Below are 19838 nucleotides of genomic sequence, written 5' to 3' on the forward strand. Positions count from 1 at the left end.
TGTTCATCTGAAATTCACTGGGCATCCTGCCTTTTATCTGACAACACTGGTAGGGGTTACAGATAAAACTGGTCTGCTCCCTGTCTGTGGGCTGATGACTGATGAAGCTGGGCTAGACTTTCTCTACCTGGAGGGTGGGATGGAGGGAGGTGGAGGGGGGACACAGCCTTAGGGGTGTCACAGGAGGTGCACACGCATCCTGTGGTCAACGGGAGCCACAGAAGTTTCGGAGATGGTTTGGGAGGAAGAGGTGGATTATGAGTGGTGGAAGGCTAGAGGCCTGGGAGCACCATGGACACTAAATGAAGAGAAGGAATGGGTGTCTTCCAAGACCAAGGCACGGGCTCCAATCTTTCAGCAGCTGCGGCCCTGTTTTCCTTGTCTATAATGAAGGCCCAAGGTCACTGGCTCCAAGGAGGCTGTGAGGACTCAGTAGGGCACAGAGAACATGTGCAGCCTGATGCACTGAATGGCCTCTTCCTGTAACAGTGTCATTGTTGATCCCAGAGGCAGGAACTATGAACTGTGTAAACACTCATGGGCAACATGATGCCCCCAGGTGGGGAACAGGTTGGGGCGTAACAGGACATCTTGATCCACTGAATCTCCCCCTCCAACATTCATTCCAGGAAGCCCATGGCAGGTGGGCCACCCCATGTGCCAATAAGCCAATGCTCCTGGGCAGCCTGGTACATTTTGCCTATTGGGCCTGCACAGCAATTTATAAGATATTCTGGTGGCCTGCTGCAAAACAGACTACCTGAACTTGGTGACATAGAGCCACTATGTCACTTATGCTCAGCTTCTGCTGGTTGGGAATCAAGAAGCTGGTGGTTTATCCCTTCTTCACCATGTCCAGGTGACCTGGGGTCACATGCAGGCATCTTCGCTCCCCTTGGGCCTGGGCTGGGGAGACTCCGAGTAGGTATGTGGTCAAACAAGGTGCAGATGACATGACTGTAAAAGGACGAGTCTTTAATCTCCATCCACCTCAACACATAGATGGCATCAAGGTGGAGTTATGGGTGAGGTTTGGGTGGGACAGACCCAGGGAAACACTTTTGTGGAGGAAAGGCCTTGTTCCTACTCCCCAAAGAGCCATGAATCTGTTCCTAATTCTGAGAACAAATGATTTACAGACATATCCTCCACTGGCTCATGATGGCTCCGTCCCTGGGTAGTGACCCCTTATCCAGGTCTACCTCCTGCAGGGGGACTGCCTTGGGAGTTCCCATTTCACTAAGGGGCAGTGGGTGGTGGCAGCCAGGAGCCCATCCACTTGGCCAACGGCCAGCTTCCCTATCCCTTTCCAGTCCTGGCCCAGGAGCCTCAAGTCCCTGTGGAAAGCACCAGTTAGACCACACTGATCAAACTTAGAACTGGACACTGTCAGAGTCCTGCAGCCATGGTAGATGGGCTTTAAACATGTCTCTAGCCCAGGTAAGGGGCTCCCTGAGCTCCTGCCATCCCGAGAGGCCAACAAGTGCCTGTGCAGTAGCAAAGGCATTACCTTCTCTGGGATGCCCACCTGGCCTGCCTCCCTTGAGCTTCCAGAAGAAAAACATGAGAACCAATTACCACTAAGGCAGGCCACTGCATCTTCCACAGGGGTGTGGGACATAACTAGGGAAAGTGCCTGCTGGCAGCAGGAGGTGGGACCCCTTGGAGATGAGGCTTAAGCTGCTCTGGGTTGAGGGGTGGGTCAAGGAGACAAAGACAGAGCAAGAAGAGAGACACACACTCAGAGACAGATGAGGCAGAAACCCACCCACCTACAGAAAAGCTGGGCAGGTTGGGCACAGTCCTCACCTAAGCCCAGTCTGCAGGTCCCTGTGGGATCGTTGTGCCTGAAGTAATATACTAGGCACTCCATAAATGCTGATAGAGCAAAAGCGACACATATGGGCACATGGAGACAGAATTTCTTAGAAATGCATGATGGTGGAGGGGGAGTCGGGATTGGGTAGGACTTGGGAGTAGGGGGCTGCTGGGGTAATGTCCACCACATGGCCATGCACCAGCCACCCTACATCCTACAGAGCGCCACCTCTGCATGAGCAGGTACAACATCAATAGGTACAGATGAGGAAACAGAGGAAGATGTCTGGTGGGTGTCAGCAGCAACCGCTGGACACCTAATAGGTTCACATGGGACATTTTGTTATTATTTTTTAAATATGTTTTCATTGATTGTAGAGAGAGGGGAAGGGAGAAGGAGAGAGAGAGATAAACACTGATGTGAGAGAGAAACACTACTCGGCTACCTCCCGCACGCCCCTAGCAGGGATCTAGCCCGCAACCTGGGAATCAAACCAGCCACCTTTTGGCTCATGGGACCATGCTCAACCGAGCCACAGTGGCCAGGGCTCACATGGGACATTTTAAAGGACTGACACCCAGAATATCCTGGACCCTCTGAACTGTGACCAGGGGCATCTGAGAGTAGTGGGGCCTGGAAGTTCGGGGAAGTCAGCACTTGAGCCATGAAAGACATGTGGGGAAGGCCTGGGTCTGTTTTAGTCAGCACACAGCATGTATAGAGGTGCAGCTGTGAAATGGGGTCCCACTTCCTGGGATACACCATTAGGTCCAGAGAGAGAAAAAGTGGAGCCACTGGGCTGAGGGGCACCAACGTGAGGCTTAAGGCCATGTCTTCACCTGCTCCACCTCACAGCAATGCTGGCCTTGGCTGATGAGGCCCTGAAAGTCGCACTTGAAGAATGATTTTTTAAAAAATTATTCAATTGATTGATTTTTAGAGAGGAAGAGAGTGGGGGAAACATCAATTTGTTATTCCACTTATTTATGCATTCCTTGGCTGTTTCTTGTATGTGCCCTGACCAGGGATCAAACTCCCAACCTTGGTGTACAGGGATGATGCTCTAACCAACTGAGCTACCCAGCCAGGGCCAAGGATGACTATTTTTTTTCTTTTTTTTAAAAAGACAGTTTATTTTTAATCCTCACTTGAGGATATTTTTTCCATTGCTTTTCAGAGAGAGTGGAAGGGAGAGAGAGAGAGAGAAAGATCGATGTGAAAGACAACATCGACTGGTGCCTCCTGCACACGCCCCGACCAGGACTGGGGATCAAGCCTACAACCAAGGTATGTGCCTTTGGCCACAATCGAACCCAGGATCCTTCAGTCCGCAGGCCAACGCTCTTAACCACTGAACCAAACCAGCTAGGGAGAGGATGACTATTTTTTAATGCATCCAATAAAGATCCTGAGTATGTGGAATGCTGTCACTGACGAAGGGATCACCTTCCTATAAAATCCATTAGGAATCTATTTACAGGGCTTGGGGGCCCCAGTCAGGGGCAGCTGAGGGGCATCCGCCGCCAGAGTCCCCCACACAGGCAGTTCTTGATCCAGCGCTGTTCCCATTGTTTGACGGCTGTTGTCTTGTTGGGTGACTTGAGCATGGTAACACAGCCACACCTGCAGGCAGAGTGGGTGGGAGCGGGTGCTAGGCAGGGCCCTCTCCCACCTGCCATGGAGCCCTTACACATGCTGTTCCCCCACCAGGAATGCTATTCCCTGCACTACCCCCCACACTCAGCTAACTCCTTCACATCCTCCAATCCAGGCTCAGGCATTGCCCCCTCAACCTCGCTGAGTGGATAAAGCAGGGGTAGGAGTTTCAGACCTGCTCGGACGCTCCCCAGTGGTATGACCCTAGGAGTCAGAACCTGTGCCTGGGGTTCTGTGGCAGCCATCAGGGCCACGTTTGAAAGGGTCAGTGCAGGGCTGGGCCTCACACTGCTGTAATTGTTCCTTCATTCCTGCACTTGGGTTACTGGGAGCTCTGCAAGGGCTGTGTGGTCACCTGATAACTATTGATGCCCCAGGAAGGGAAGCCCAGGACCTCCCAAGGTAGCTGGGTCCTTATAGAAACTGCCTGGTATGCCCTCTCAACAGCCCCACAAGTGGGGAAAATGGGTCACAGAGGAGAAACCTCTTACTCCAAGTCACTGGGTGGCAGAGTGGGAACAGTATTTGCTGCATGACTGACGAAGGGTCCATAGTGGGTGGCTCACCTTGTACAGGCCTTGCATTCCTCTGTGGGGTGGGCTCCCAGGTGCAGCCTCCGCAGGTGGTCGATCTTGGGCTGGCCCGTTGCCCTGGCAGGTGAGAGGGGAGAGCAGAGGGGATCAGACTACCACCCCACAGCACACACAAACACACAGAGAGATGCATGCACATGTGAACACAAATTCATGCATATAAATTCATGCACACACATATACACATGTGAACACAGATGCATACACATGTGTCACACAGCCACTGTGGCAAAACACAAGGGAGTGTGTAGATGTGCATCTACACTCCCTCTACTCACAGAGACACCCCACCCTGGATGGTGCCAGACCCCCTGGATGACACCAGAGAACCTGATAGTAGGAGCCCCCATAGGAGTAGACCTGGTGAATGGGGCAGGACAGTTGGTTATATTCACGTAAAACATGTTTGAAAGTTTCCAAAACAAAGAGTTCAAAACCTCCCTGGAACCAGCATACTCATTCATACCCAAACACAGCGGGAAGCCTGTGATTCATCAGGCTGTGTCCCACCGTGACACAAGAAAGGAAATGTAGGGAGATCCCAGAGCTGGGATCACAGGGTGTGAACAATCTTCCTTTTACTCATCTATTATTTTTCTATTCTCACTCAAGGATATGTTTATTTTTTTTTAGAGGGTAAGGGGGAGAGAGAGACATTGATCAGTGGCCTCTGACCAGGGATTGAGCCCACAGCCTAGGTATGTGCCCTGACCAGGAATCAAACCCGCAACCTTTTGGTGTGTGAGATAATGACCCAACCAACCAACTGAGCCACTCAGCCAGGGCTTACTCATCTGGTTTCTGAAACTTCCATCCAAAGTAAAAGGATACTCAGTGAGGTCACGTGTGTTTCTCCATTAAATGAGCACTAAGCAGGGGTGGAAGCCTGATGGGTCCCGGTGCAGATGGTGGCCCAGCCACATCCTGGCTGTGACTCTGCCTTAATGACTGCACCTTTTTTGTTGTTATTTTTTGCTTTTTAAAATATTTCTTTTATAGATTTTTTTGTTATTGTTGTTAATTCTCACCTGAGGGTATTTTTTCCATTGCTTTTCAGAGAGAGTAGAAGGGAAGGAGGGGAGGAGGAAGGGGGGGAGATAGAGAAAGAGAGAGAGAGAGAAACATCGATGTGAGAGAGACACATCGACCGGTTGCCTCCCGAACAAGCCCCCACTGGGGGCAGGGAGCAAACCCACCACCAAGGTACATGCCCCTGACCAGGAATTGAACCCCTGACCCTCTGGTGCACAGGCCAATGCTCTAACCACTAAGTCACACCAGCCAGGGCTTTTTATTAATTTTTTTTCTTTAAATTTTTAAATATCTTTATTGACATATTTAATATTAATATGTTATATTATATTACATTATATTACATTATATTATGTTTTATATGTTATATTATCATACCATATCATATCATATTATATATTGATATATTCCGAGAGAAAAGGAGAGGGAGAAACATTAACGATGAGTCATTGATCAGCTGCCTCTTGCACACCCTCTACTGAAAATCAAGCCTGCAACCTGGGCATGTGCCCTAACTGGGAATCGAACTGAGATCTCCTAGATCATTGGTCAATGATCAACTGCTGAGCCACACTGGCCAGGCCTTTTTATTGATTTTTATAGAGAGAGGAAAGGAAAGGGAGAGGGAGATAGGGACATCAATGTGAGAGTGTGATTAGCTGCCTCCTACATGTCCCCTTCTGGGAATCGAATAGCAACCTTTTGGTGCACAGGACGATGCCCAAACAACTGAGCCACACTGGCCAGGGTGTGACTGCACCTTTTTGAGCTGTTCATTTGCCTTTGAGATGGTGACAAAACCCCACCCCACCCCACAGTACTGTGGGCAATAAAGGGTTAACTTAATAGGCTTGGGCTATCCAGACCCCTGTTCCAAAGACAGGGCTGGCCCTTGACTGTAGAAGTTACCCTCATCCCTGAGAAGGTCCTGCCTGATTTAGTGTCCACCAGGGCCTTGGGCCAGGCTGGGTATGATTTACAGTGGGGGGCTCAAGCCATGTATCAGCCTCATCTCTGTAGAGGCCGGAGCCTGAGTAACTACAGTCAGCCATGTAGGCACTGCATGTAAGAGGTGACAGACCAGGGAGAGGAGGATTTACACAGATACTCAAGTGCGCAAATCAGTAAAGATTGAGGTGATGGTGGAGGGAAGTGACAGGTACTGGGAGGCGAGGGGAATTTAGTGCCTAAGCAAGGGATATCTCCTAGGGACAGCATTTAGGTCAAGCTCAGAAGGAAGCAGCAAGCCCAGCACATGCAAAGGCCCCGAGCAGAGGCATGAAGGAGTCAGGTAGGTTTGGGGGGAACCTTCTAGAAGGAACATGCAAAGGGCCCGAGGCAGAGGGCACGCACCTGATAAGGCCATCCAGCTGCAAGGTGGTGGCACTGCCGGGGAGAGTGGGAGCCTTGCCAAAGTGCAGACGCAGGGGCTGCTTGGGCTGCAAGCGGCTGACCAGGCCGTCACTGACAGGCAGCCAGTCCAAGCTGGGGATGAGCAGCTGGCTGGGCAGGAGGCAGCACTCATCAACGAGCGTCTCATCTGGCTCACATGTGGGGCCCTCATCACGGCCTGCAGAGAGGGACCATGGGGATGTCATGATCAGCTTGGAGCTCAGGGACCAGATATTTGGGCCCAGCTCTAACCTGACTTTCTGAATTACCCTAGAAGCTCCTCCTGGTCTCTGGCCTTAGTCTTCTCTGCAAAACGGGAACCCAATCATTCATTTGAAAAACATTCAGTGAGCACTGGGTGCCTTCCTGGGAACAGGGCTGCAAGAAGGAAAGAACCTGGACCTCCAGAAATACACAGCCTGGTGATGTGAGACAAGCCACCAGGTAAAGTATTATTAGCCTAATGATGGCTAATGTTTAATGAGCACCCACCCTGTGCTTGGATCTGTGCTGGTGCTGGATAAACAGTGGAGACCAAGACAGAGCCAGTTAAACTTGTGGAAGCTTATATTCTGGTGGGGGGGACTCAGCTAGGGTTCATATGCGGGTGGGGTGCAGGGAACAAAGGGCTGGGCATCTCACAGCAAATCCAGAGCTTGGTGAGCAGGCGGAAGAGCAGAGACATGCTGTCCTGGGTGTCAGAGGTGGCCGTGTACACGGGCAGGCAGCTGGGCTTCAGGAGGCCCCAGATGCGGATGACGACCATCAGCTCCCTCAGCATGCCGAGCGAGGTGCCGTCCCGCAGGAAGCTGTGTCCAGGCCGCAGTGGAGCACCCTGTAGGAAAAGTTATTTGGGCTGAGTATTTAAATGTGTGCTGCATCCTAGGACCTCCATGGGTCCTGGGGGAGGGAACTTTGGGGAGGGAGCACACCTGGTTGGGCAGGCTGGCCAGCAGGTAGAGCACAAAGTCGCCCACCCATTGCAAGAGCTGTTGCAGGGCCTGAAGTGTGTTCATGTCCAGGACAAACTCCTCCGTCTTGAGGTTGATCATGACCTTGTCTATATCTGGAAGGGGAGGGTGGTTAGGGGTGGCCAGGCCCCACCATGCACAAGAACCGACCCTACTTTGCACCTGGGGTCTCTCATTACCCAACAGCACCGTGAGCTGGGCCTGGACGAGGTAAACCCAACGCCGTGAACAAGCAAGTGGGTAAGATGGCTGAACTGGGGACCCTGGAGGGAAGGGCTGGACTCAGAGCAATGGAGTGTCCACGGCCAGCTCTTAGGATGACCCCAATGTCCCTTGGGCCAACCTGTGGTAGGCCCCTTACAGCTCCTCCCCAGCATGGCTGATGGGACTCAACCTGACTGATCTTTGGTTCCCCTCTGGTTAACATCTGTTCCCAGCTCCAGGCCAGCCCTGACGGCCAATGCCTCCACCTCCTTCAGGTATCACCCCCATGCTTGGCACACAATAAATCCTCAGTGGACAGTGTTCAGTGGGATTTAGGACATTCCCGCACATAACCCTGCATGTGCGGCAGCTCTCCGGGTGGACAACTGAATGGAGGTGGGACCCACCAACATCTGTGATCTTGGCACAGATCTCAGTTAGCCGGTCGCCGGGACTTTTGTCGGGCGTGTTGAGGATGTGCGGGCGCAGCAGGGACTTGAGCGTGGAGCTGATGGCGATGAGAAAGAGCTTGGCATGGTAGTCACACACAAGGGTCACGGTGCAGGGGGAAAGCTTGCAGAGAGAAGCCTTCATGGCCAGGATCCGGGTGGAGAGGACCTGGGGAGGGGGGGTGCAGCGTGAGCAGGACATCCACCCGAGGGGCCTGGGGAAGACACTTCTGCCACAGTGTGTAGCTGGGCTGGGCAAGTTGAGGCAATCTGCGTCTGCCTCCGTGCCTTACCTCCTTATGGAAGAATCAGATAAGAGAACCTATCTCACAGGATGGGTGGGGTGTTAACCTGGCAGTAGCCCTGCTCCCAGGGGACACTAGGGCCTAGTCTGGGGACATCTGTGATTGTCATCCTGGGGTGTTCCTGGCATTAAGTGGATGGGGGCAAGGGATGCTGCTCAACATCCCACTTTGCCCAGGACAGCTTCCCCACAGAGACCTGGCCCAGGTGTCAGCAGTGCCGAGGGGAGACCTGGTCTCGTGGGACTGGTGAATGCACTAAAGTATTATAAAGCTTCGGGTTAGGGCCCATACACAGTGATTTGATTTCCACCGTGATCAGTTCTGAACCCCTGCTACATCCTCATATCCTCCCTAATAATCTCACTCATATCCTATCAGACTGCTCTTGTGAAGGGAACCTTTATCCCCATCTTACTGTTTTACTGGTCATTGCTGGCAGAGGAAAGCTACCCACTTCTGAAAATGTTCTCTATGCAGCGTCCATGGTGAACTCACGATGGAGTTAAGGGCCCCTCTCAGATGCTAGTGGTTTCTTGTCACCTGGTCACTGTCCTTTCTTCCTCTCAGATCTTTAAGTCTATTTATTGCTCCTATCTCATCATGCGTGTGAGGCCCCCAGCTTCGCATGCACGCACACTCATGCACTCTGAGCTGTTTGAGAAGACAGCCCCCACTAGCAGCAGAGGTGGTGGCCCCAGGGGTTTACATGTCACCTGCAGGGCTCTGACTTCCTATAGAAAACTCTCCAGATGAAGGACTAGGTAAAAGGGAGGGGGCATCCTCTGTCAGGTGATGGCACGTGGCCCCCGGCTACCTGCTGAAGGGCAGCTTTCTGTCGCGTGTACTCCTCGTGCAGTCGCTCTACCAGGCTCTGCACCATGGTGGGTTGCACGTGCAGCAGGATGTCCCACCAATCATAGCCGGTTACCATGCAGTACTCCAGCAGGAAAAGCAAGTGCCGCAGCGCCAGGTTCACATCCAGTGTGTGGCCCATGGAGGGTGAGATGCGTAGCATGCTCAGCTGTGGGAGAGGGAACAGCTGGTTAGGCCTCAGAGGGATCACTAGACGGATGAGGTTCCTACCTTCACCTAAGGCTCCAGGCACCATGCTCCCTTCCTGGACCTTATGGTCCTGCTGCCCTGTGGGCAGTCAGAGCCTGGCATGTGGAAGTGTTAATGGGCTTGAGGGAGCTGTACAGTGCTTCCCAAAAACAGCCCAAGAGGCCACCCTATACCTGCAGGCACATTTGGGGTTACTGGAACCTTCATTTAGGCTCCATGATGGACACAAACCATGGGGGGGCAGAATCCCTCCAGGCACAGACATGGTTCCCCAGGGAAGCTGAGCACCTCATGAAAGGACAGGCCTGTGGAATGGCAGACAATCCCCACATGCAGGTGCCGAGGAAATGGCCCAGGATTCAGGTGGAGCTAAAAACAAGTGGCATGTGCCAGACAGTGACTAGATGGAGCCCATTTCCTCCAGGGAAGCCATGGATGGGGTGGAGGTTGCTCCTCTCACACACACACACACACTGAGTAGGCAGCTTTGGAGTGCCTGGGACAGCACTTACCTTCCCATGGTTGTCGATGCCCACAAGGGCCAGGGAGGTCCAAGACAGTTGCATGGCCTTGAAGTGGACAGTGGGGCCCGTGGTCCGAGGGCGCTTGATAGCTGGCTCATCCATGGAGCGTGGAGCTGTGGAGCTATAGAAGATGGCCATGGTCTGCAGTGACAGCCGGTGCACGATGTGGACGCTACCATCATGGAAGGCCAGGGCTAGCCCTAGGGGCAGAGCACATGCAGGGTCAGGTGCAGGAACATGCCCATGGGCGGCTGTGGGGCTGCCCAGCTCTGAACAATGAAAAGTGACTGCCCTGGGGATGGGTGAGTCCCAAGCCACAAAGAGCCCACTACCCCGTGTCTGGCTGGCTGCCCCCATAGCCACTACCCCCTCTTCCTTTGCTAACAGCCCATTAGAGTCAGTGGGACAAGTCATCACCAGCTCAGGCTGCATATTCCTGTCTCCCTTGCAGCTGGCACTATGTTTTGGCTGATTGAGCAAACACATAACTCTTGGGGGGACAAAGTGGAGGGGAGAGGAGCACACAAAGGGCCTCATGGCAGGAACAGAGGTCAGTGAGGTCGGGGCTCCTTGAGCCCAAAGCTTATAATGAATGTGTAACAGGGTTGGGGGCTGACTGTTAGCCATCCCAGTGTTTCCTGCCTCATGGTCACAGGCTCCAGAAACAGAACTCAGGATCAATGTCTCAGCAGCTACAACAAGGAAAGTTTGTCCTCAAGTTTCCCTACCTTATTGATTTCTAATAGCTCTATACATGTTAAAGATACAGCTTTTCATCAGCCAGCCTCACAGTCCTTTGAGATTATTGGATCTTGAAAGCAGGGCTACCTCCTTGCTGGGAACTGACTTGAGGCCAGGAGGCAGCTCCCCTGCCCCTAAGACCCAAGCCCTGAACTCCGAGCCCACCATACCGAGGCCAGGGTAGAACTGTGTGTCATTGGCCACCTTCAGGTCAGTGTTGGTGAGTGAGATGGGTAGCTTGGGTAGTGCCACAGCAGACACTCGGTCTAGGTCGTTGGTAGCCGACAGGATCCGCCATTTGAGAATCATGGGTTGCTTATCGCCAACTGAAATAGAGGCAGGGACACAGGACAGTAATGGAATGAGGACAAGACAAACACCACAGTGGTGGGACCCAAAGGGGACACTGGCCAAGCCCCCTTCTCTGATCCCAGTGCCTTCCCCCAACCAGGGGCCCTACCCCAGCCCTGGCCACTCAGAGCACCAAGTACCAGCCAGCTGATTGGTGCAGGTCGGGCATATGACCCAAGGTGGCCAACAGAACCCAGTCCTGGGACTTCCTGGGGTCAGGGAGGAGGCATTCTCCAGGAAGCTGTCAGCTGGCAGTAGTGTGTGTCCACTTGATGGACCCAACACACTGAAAAGGGGAATGCCACCATCTAGATCCTGCTGCCACACAAACCCCAAAACTCCCCTTGTGACTCAGCCAGCTTGGATTCAGTTTTGTCCCTTATGATGTAAGAGATCCTAAGTGGAACCCCAGCTCTCCTCATCAGATAAGATGCATTCCCTCCCTGTACCCACACCCTCAGCATGATGATGAAGCCCCCCAAGAAGTGGAATGATTTCCGTGAATCTGGGCTTGGCTAGTGGGAGCTGATGAACATGATATAAGCAAAGGATCAAACAGTGCTGTACCCAGGAAACAGGTGAGCAGGTTGGGCTGTGGGGGCATGCACCATGGGAGGATGGGCCCCGGTGGTGGTCAGCAGCCCGAGCCCAGAGGCTGATGGTAGGCACAAGGAACCAAGTAGGTGCAGCTGAGGCCCAGAATAATATGGGCTGTGGTTTTGAGTCTGAGTTTGGGGCTAGTTTGTTACACAACAAAGCTGTCAGAGGGCTCATCTCTGCCACCATCTATGTCCAGATTTGTGCCCTGGTGGCTCCTCACAGTTTATAAACTTGCTGCAAACCCAGTAAGGGAGTCTCGGCAAATGCTGCCCTCCAGAGGAAACTGAAGCCCAGGGAGGTCAGAGTAGAATTCAGTGTCTGGATGGAAGACACTACAGAGTATAAAGGTAACAACCACAGCAGATTTCCAGGGAGGGTTTGTGGGCTGGGAACTGTGCCCAACATTTAAACTCTCCCTTTCCCGACTGGTGCACACTGAGGTGCTGATACAGTCCTGCCTGCCCCCTGTGGGGCCACCAGCCACCGTCTAAAAGCTCTCCCGGGATGCTTGTCCAGGGACAGGGCATTGTGGCCCTCTTCACATTAATTACTCTGCAGCCACAATGGACAGCTTATGTAACCACCTTGAGCAGCAAATGGAGCCTTTGAGCCTCGAGGGGCCTCTTGACATGGTTTCATTAATGGCTTTCTTTAGTGCCACCGTCCCCCAACATCCAATCACCCCAGGGTCCATTAGCACTAATCAGCAAAAAGCAGAGCTTTCTTTTGCCAGGAAAACATCTGCATCTGTGTCTTGGGTCAGGGTTTACTCCCCACAGCTCCACCATCAGGGAATGAAAACCAGTGGCTTTTCCAGCTTCCTACTGATTTTAGGCCAGGCAATGCGTCCCAGGGCCTGTATTGAGGGGGGCGTGAGTCATCCTGAGCCATGGGGTATCCCAGTGGGTATAAGGATAAGGGAGAGGGAGGTGAGCAGGTGAGTATGTTATTGGCAAACTCAGCCCCTCCAGCCTCTTTTTTCACCCTAAACCAGGGTTTCTGGAAGATTCCATGGCTTTTAGGATTAAGTGCCTCCTGAAGCCCCTGCCTCCTTGCAGAGCTGGCTCCAGCTCCTGGCCTTGTGTCCCAGGACTTCTGCACTGCTGTTCCTCCACCAATCCCATGCTCCCCACAGGTTTCAGGGTAGGTAGCCGGGTTGCCTATTGGGTAACTATGGGTAAGGATTTCACCTCTCTGAGCCTCAGTTTCCCTAAATTAAAAGTCAAATGTCCAGGCTCCACGGAGGGGACTCACCCACAGGAGAGATCTGCTGGAAGATGTTGTTCACAGGGAGCCCCTCCTTCCGCAGGGACCAGCACTCCACGATGCTGCTTGTCTGGCTGGAAGCGCACAAAAGTACCTTGGGGAACGGTGGGTGACTGGATGAGAAGGCAGCACCTTGGGCATCCAAACCTTATGGGAGGTGCTTACTCTAACCCAGACTCAGGTGCTCGCCTGGCTGATCTAGCCACCTCCCCTCCCTGAGCCTCCGTTTCCTCAGTAGCTCACACTGGCCCCGACCTCACAGCTGCTGTGGACTCAAACCCAGGCCTATCTGCCACCCTGCTGGAACAGCACACACCACCCCAATGGTGCCCTCCCTGGTGCTTTGGGCCTTACTGCTGCATAGTTACGATGGGAACATAGTGACCTAGTGGGGTCAGTTGAACAACAGCCCCAAATATGTCCCTGTCCTGGTCTCAGGACCTGTGGACATGTCACCTCACACGATAAAGGGGTTTTGCAGGTGGGATTAATTCAAGGACTCTGAGGTGAGGACAATTCTGGATTCCTTGGGGAGCCCAGTGTCATCACAGGATCCTCCTATGAGAGAGGCAGAAAGGTCAGAGATGGAAGAGGCTGTGCTACTGGCTGTGATGATGGAGGAAGGAGACACAAAGCAGCGATACGGCACCTCTAGAAGCTGGAAAAGGCCAGAGGTTTTTCTTAGAGTCTCTGGAAGGATCAGCCCTGACTAACCCTGGGTTTAGCCATGCAAGACCCATGTCAGACTTCCAATCCAGGACTGGAGATAAGAAGTGTGTGGCACTGTATCCACATCCCAGATGGCCTCACCTGCTCAGACATGTCCCGGGCCAGGAATTTGAGGTGGGTGATGGCAGGGAACTTGTCCTTGCGGTTGAGGTCAGTGGTGCAGCGCATGAAGAGCGAGGGCAGGATCTCGGTGTCAATGCGACACTTCTCGCTGACTACGCTCACACACACCTTGTAGAACTGCACGGGGGAGGCACTGCTGCCATCTGCCGTGGCTACCACGATGTTGCCACCACCCGTGAAGGCAATGTCAGCCAGGGCAACACGGCCACGCAGCCGACATAGGCTCTCCGTCGATGTCAGCACCTGCCCGCTGGGCTTGAGTAGGGACACAGTGACCAGACCGCTGACCGTCACTGCAATCCAGCCCTCCATGGGCTTGCCCCCAAACAGTGTGAGCGACGGTGAGAACTTGACGCGAGAGAACTTCTCCCCGAAGCTGGAAGCGCCCGACTGCAAGAGAGTGAGTGAGGGTTCTTAGTATTGATGCCACCCCCAACTAGGGCATGAGGAAAGATGCCCCGTTGAGCTGTTAGGGGTCTGCCTCTTGTGACCCGACAACCCCCTTCTGGGAGTGAAACCCACAGAAATAGAGGAACAATGACGCAGAAGGTACAAGAGCACGGATTTGAACTCAAATTCTGCCTTGGCCCGGCCAGCGTGGCTCAGTGGTTGAGAGTAAACCCATGAACCAAGAGATCACTGTTCATTTTCCAGTCAGGGCACGTTCCCGGGCTGCAGACTTAATCCCCAGTTTGGGGTGTGCAGGAGGCAGCTGATCAATGACTCTCTCTCATCATTGATGTTTCTATCTTTCTCCCTCTCCCCTCCTCTCACTGAAATCAATAAAAACATTTTAAAAAAACCAAAAGCACAAACACAAAAAAACAAATCCTGCCTCAGCCACTTGAACACTGTTTGATATGGGCCTCTCTGTCCCTCAGTCTCCTCAGCTGAACTTCAGAGGACCATGGTGAGGATCAAATGATTGAACACATGAAGGTCAGGAGTCAGCAACCTTCTCCTGGAAGGGGCCAGACACTCAGTATTTTCAGGTTTTCAGGCCAGGTGACCTCTGCTGTGACTACTTGCTCTTTCTCTGAGTCTGTAGAAGCAGCTGCTGCTAAGACTGTTCACAGAAACAGGTGTGGCTGCATTTGGCCTGCTGGCTGCAATGTGCAGACCCCTGTGTTAAGAATTCAGGAGGTGCCATAAAAGTACTGGCTGCTATTTTATTACTATTTTATGTCAAATTAGGTTTAAGTTACAATTTAAGTGCAACAAAATTCACTATTTTTTAAGCATATGGTTCCATGGGTCTTAACAAACGTATTGTCATGGAAAACAGCTAAAATCGTGACCGGAATCCACTTCCCTCAAAAGGGACCTCATGTTCCTTAGCAGTCAGTCCCCATCCACCCCACCCCGGGTCCCTGGTTGTGTCATTAGTTTTGCCTTTTCTAGAACTTTACCAGAGTGGAAACAGTGTGCAACCTTTATGCCTGGTTTCTTTCACTCAGCATGACACTTTTGAGCTTTGTCTGTGCTGTTTAATCACTGAAACGGCACTGAGCTGGAGGCTACACAGGGTTTCTCTAAGTGGTCTGACAGCATCGGTGTCCCCCTCTGGTGAGCTGGAAGAGAATGCAGGTTCCTGGGCCTCTGACCTGTGCCAAGCCCCAGGCTGACACCTTTCATGCATTCTCTCAATGAATCCTCATCATGACCCACCACCAACCTCACTTGATAATAAGCTAAGTGATATACAGAGGCATGAAGTCAGGATTTGAACTCAAGTGCCCCTTGACCCAGGAGGCTCCCAGTCTTAACTATGACAGTGGGCTGAACCACAGAGTATGAAGCAAAGAATTCTGGAATAAAGTGTGGACTGGGTTCTCAGTACAGCAACCACCAGTTACACGGAAGATTCACTGAGGAAAGCAGCCATCAGTTAAATATGTGGGCCATTGAAAACACAAGTGCCAACTGACAGCTTGATCGAAGGTGTGAGCCAGGTCCCAGGCTCAATAACCTTAGAGGATGCTGGTGGTGGGAGAAGAAGAGCCAAGTTGACAGATGGACAGATAAAGTAAATGGTCTTGTCCACCACACTTACTCAGGCATATACCTACCTTTTCCACATGGAGTGCCAGCTTCACACCGTTGTGCAGCCAAGACAGGGCCACGATGGGGTCCCCCTCCACCAGGCTTCCCACAGGGCTCTCCCAGCTGTTGGCCAGGTGGTCCGCCATGCTCCAACACTTGATTTGCCCATTGGCATCAGCTGACAGGAGCCTGGAGCCTGTGGGGAGCAAATCTGCATCATAAAACCCCACCATGGACAGGGACTATTACCCCAAGTGCATCAAGGGCCTGAGAGAAGCCAGCCCAGTAGAGGTGGAGCCAGGGGAGTGGCATGAGGCTTGATGTGGAAATGGCTCTGAAAACAGGCACAGGAAGAACAGTAGCCCCAAAGTCATTAAGTCAAAGGTTTGAGTTCCAGTTCTGACTCAGGACAGGACCAAGAAAATACAGAACACATCTCCCTGGGATTCAGGGTCAAGAGTGAGCATCACCATGATCTCCTTTGGCCACAAAGGACCCTACCAACCCCACCAGCGCCACCCTCACCTGACTGGTCCCACTCAAGGCAGGTGATGGCTTCACTGTGCTCCGAGCTGATGGAGTGCACATCCCAGGGGTGCTCCGTGTCCAGGATGTGGATCAGGCGGGTCAGGTCTGCAGGGGATGGGGCATGGTCAGTACAGTGATGATGATATGGCCCTGAAGTCATGGAGGAAACCAGGGAAGGACCCAGGAAATGTCTCACCCACAAGGAAGTCGTGGAGATGCTGCTGACCATATAGACAGCCTGCTCACTAACGAGGAACAGGCTTGTGCTCCCTTGGGAAATAGAGTAGGCCTGTGAGTTTGCCACCAGTGTATCTACAATCACATTTTTAAGAAACCCAGAAACTGAATGGGAAGAGAATGACCCCAAAATGCTAACAGTGGGCTTCTCTCAGTGGAAGATAATAGGTGGTTCTTTCTTTTTATGTTTTTATTGATTTCAGAAAGGAAGGAGGAGAGAGAGATAGAAACATCAATGATGAGAATCATTGATTAGCTGCCTCTTGCATGCCCCCTGCTGGAGATCGAGCCTGCAACCCAGGCATATGCCCTAATTGGGAATTGAACAGCAATCTCCTGGATCCTAGGTTGATGCTCAACCACTGAGCCATGCTGGGCAGGCTTATGTGGTTCTCTTTATTCTAAATTTCTGTGCTTTTCTCTTTTTCTCTAAAGAGCACACATTGCTCAAGTGATGGAGAGAAGACAGTGGTGGCCATGCACCTTAGAGGTTTTCAAAAGTCAGAAGTAGCTTGTGTAGCTCAGTTGGTTGGGCGTCATCCCACACACCAAAAGGCTGCCAGTTCAATTCCCAGTCAGGGCACATGCCTGGGTTGTGGGCTTGATCCCCAGTAGAGGGCATGCAGGAGGCGGCTGATCAATGCTTTGCTCTTGCATCAATGTTTCTCTCTCCCCCCTCCCTCTCTCTCTCTCTAAATATCAATTATACACACACACACACACACACACACACATATATATGTAAAGTGACAATGTAAGGTATGGAAACTGAGGCAGGAATCTTTAACAAGCCTGAGTAAAATGCTCCTCTTCCCCCCTTCTATCCTGCAGGTGTGATCCCAGTGTCCCCCAAGCACCAGGTGGTCTGCCATGGGAGCAAATCTCCCAGGTGTAGGAGAGCACCATCATAGCAGCCATCAGTTAAATGGGTGGCTCACTGAGAGCAGCCTCCAGTTAAATGGGAGGTGGTTCACTGAGGACAGCAGCCATCAGTTTAAATGCATCTGCCTTTTGCACCCCTGAAATGTTGAGGCCCTCACCACTCCCTAGTTATGAATGAGGAAGGCCTGAAAGGGCCTGGACTGGTGGGAGGTGGCCCTCAGACAGGCTGAAGACCTGGCATCACCCCATGGCAGTGTGCCAAGCACCATGGGAGCCAAGGGTATAACACTGTGTGGGGAGGGGAGGAGAGGAAATGGGAGATGGGCTGGTGGTGAAAGGATGTACCCTGGTCGTCATTCCGGAGGTCTGTAGTGAAAGCGATGAGGTTGCGGCAGGACCAGGCGCAGGCCAGGGGCACTGATGGACAGTGGGTGCTCTTGGGCCACTTCTCCCACTCGCAGACGTAAGCCAGATCCATTGTGCCCACCTGCCACAGGTTTCACACCAAGGGTAGTCACCTGAGAAAGAGAATGACACCTGAAGGAGGGAGTGACAGGGAGGACTGGCTTGCCTTTGCCAAGTGTCTGCAAGATGCTGAATGCCATGCTGGATGTTGGGTCACCACAAGGAATGAAAAGGACCCAATCCCTGCTCTTGGGTTTTATGTGTGTGTGTGTGAAAGGGGAGGGGCATTTTAAATACAGAGGACCAGGGAGGCCTCATAGGGAAAAGACACTTGAGCATAGATGCAAGGGAAACACAGAGGCATGCAGATGTCTGGGAAAAGTATTGCAAGTGGAGGGAACAGCCAGTGCAAAGACACAGAGGGAGTACTGAGCCTGGGGTATTTAAGGAGTGGCCTGGATATTGGGATGAGGGTGGGAGGTGACAGGGCAGGTCGTGCAGGGTCCTGTGGGCTTTCACCCTGCGTCACATAGAAGCCCCAGGAAGGCTTATATTTCAACAGGACACCTCTGCTGTCTGCAGGGTGCAGCTGGGGTATGGGGTAAGGTGACTGCACTGGTCCAGGTGAGCAGTGGAAAATGCACGAAGAGATCAGACCCTGGATCTATCCTTAGGTTAGGGCACCGGTGGGGCTACCTTTGGCAGAGTTGGGGAGACAAGTTGGGGAAAGGCCCCACCTACAAGCCCCTTCAACACTTTAAGTTCTGCCCCCAAAGCCTTCCTTCCCCATCCCCTTCAATCTTTGCTTTCCACACCACGCTCCCAATTTGCCTCTTGAACCTCCAGGCCCAGCCTAAACTCAAAGGCTTCACCACAGGGACTCCCAAACAATCCCTAGGTCCGTTCCCAAAGTCCTCGCCCAGTCTCTAACACCCTATACTTTCCAAACCCCGCGCCATAACCTGGCCCTCCAGGTTCTGCTTCAATTCTTCCCCGTAACTCCAGGCCCCACCCCTGGCACCCCATGTAACCGCTAGGTCCCGCCCCCAAGTACCCAATAACCGTCAAGCTCCGCCCCCAATTCGCCCCGGGACCCTCCCCAGAGAAACAATCCCCACCCCCCGCCTCGATTTCACCGTTTCCGCAACAACCCCCAGACCACGCCCAGGCCGCATACCCAGTACCCTTTGCTTTCCAGACCCGCCCTCTGACCCCACAAGCCCCTCCCCGATACCACGAGTGCCCGCCTTCTCCGGGACGCACTCCCCGGGGTCTCCTGGAGGCCGGCTGACCCCTCCGGACCCCCGGACCCATACTCACCGGGCCAGCTCGTGAGCTGCGGCCGCAGGCCACAGTCGCCCTAACTGCCCGGCTCCAGCGCCGCCATCTTCGCTGGGACCAACGAGTCGCCCGCGCGGCGCGGCCGCTTCTCAGAGACTTATGGGACGGCGGCGGCTCTGGTTCCGCCCCACTTCCGGGCTCGTTCGTCTGTGAGGGTTAGTAAGCTCCCAGCGGCTGCCTAAGTTTCGTTAGAGTAACGAACGCTTGCCGGGGCAGGTTGCTCCGTGGTTAGAGCCTGGGCCCGCGGAATGTATAGGGTCCCGGGTTCACTCGGGCCAGGGGCAGTACCTCGGTTGCAGGCTTGGTCTCCAGTCCCCCTGGGCTGCCTCTGGGAGGCAACCAGTGGATGTGCCTCTCACATCGATGGTTTTCTCTCTCCCTTCCACTCTCTGAAAAAGCAGTGGAAAGGAAATATCCTCCGGTGAGGATTAAATAAATAAAAAGGCACACATTAAAGTTATGTTAAGAAAGAAAAAGAATAAGGAACACTTTTCACGTCCAGTGAAAGACCCCATTTGGTTACGCCATGTGCTATGTGCTGCACTAATACCATATAAAGATGGGACGCCAAACCTTTGTAACATG

At 52.8% G+C, this 19838-nt stretch overlaps 1 protein-coding gene across 1 annotated transcript; it reads right to left on the bottom strand.

Moving 5' to 3' along the window:
* Positions 1–2938: 2938 nt before the first annotated feature.
* MED16 (mediator complex subunit 16) lies at positions 2939–19642 on the bottom strand. Its single transcript, XM_081135297.1, has 15 exons — positions 19233–19642; positions 17853–18025; positions 16386–16493; positions 15887–16056; positions 13776–14207; positions 12954–13059; positions 10919–11074; positions 9996–10207; positions 9236–9442; positions 8075–8285; positions 7425–7558; positions 7135–7327; positions 6454–6670; positions 4042–4125; positions 2939–3442 (listed from the first exon to the last, which is right to left on the bottom strand). The coding sequence occupies exons 2-15, from the start codon at positions 17983–17985 to the stop codon at positions 3316–3318; spliced, it is 2490 nt and encodes an 829-aa protein (XP_080991423.1). The 5' UTR covers positions 17986–18025; positions 19233–19642; the 3' UTR covers positions 2939–3315.
* Positions 19643–19838: the final 196 nt, after the last annotated feature.

The sequence above is a fragment of the Miniopterus schreibersii genome (assembly GCF_964146895.1).
Source record: "Miniopterus schreibersii genome assembly, chromosome: 4".
Lineage (NCBI taxonomy): Eukaryota > Metazoa > Chordata > Mammalia > Chiroptera > Miniopteridae > Miniopterus > Miniopterus schreibersii.

Coding starts and splice junctions, on each gene's coding strand:
- MED16 (XM_081135297.1), bottom strand. CDS start 17,985: ATGGATCTGGCTTACGTCTGCGAGTGGGAGAAGTGGCCCAAGAGCACC. Junction 9,443..9,995: donor GCATCGACAACCATGGGAAG/GTAAGTGCTGTC, acceptor CCTCTCCCACAG/CTGAGCATGCTACGCATCTC. Junction 3,443..4,041: donor GAATGCAAGGCCTGTACAAG/GTGAGCCACCCA, acceptor CTCTGCCTGCAG/GTGTGGCTGTGTTACCATGC.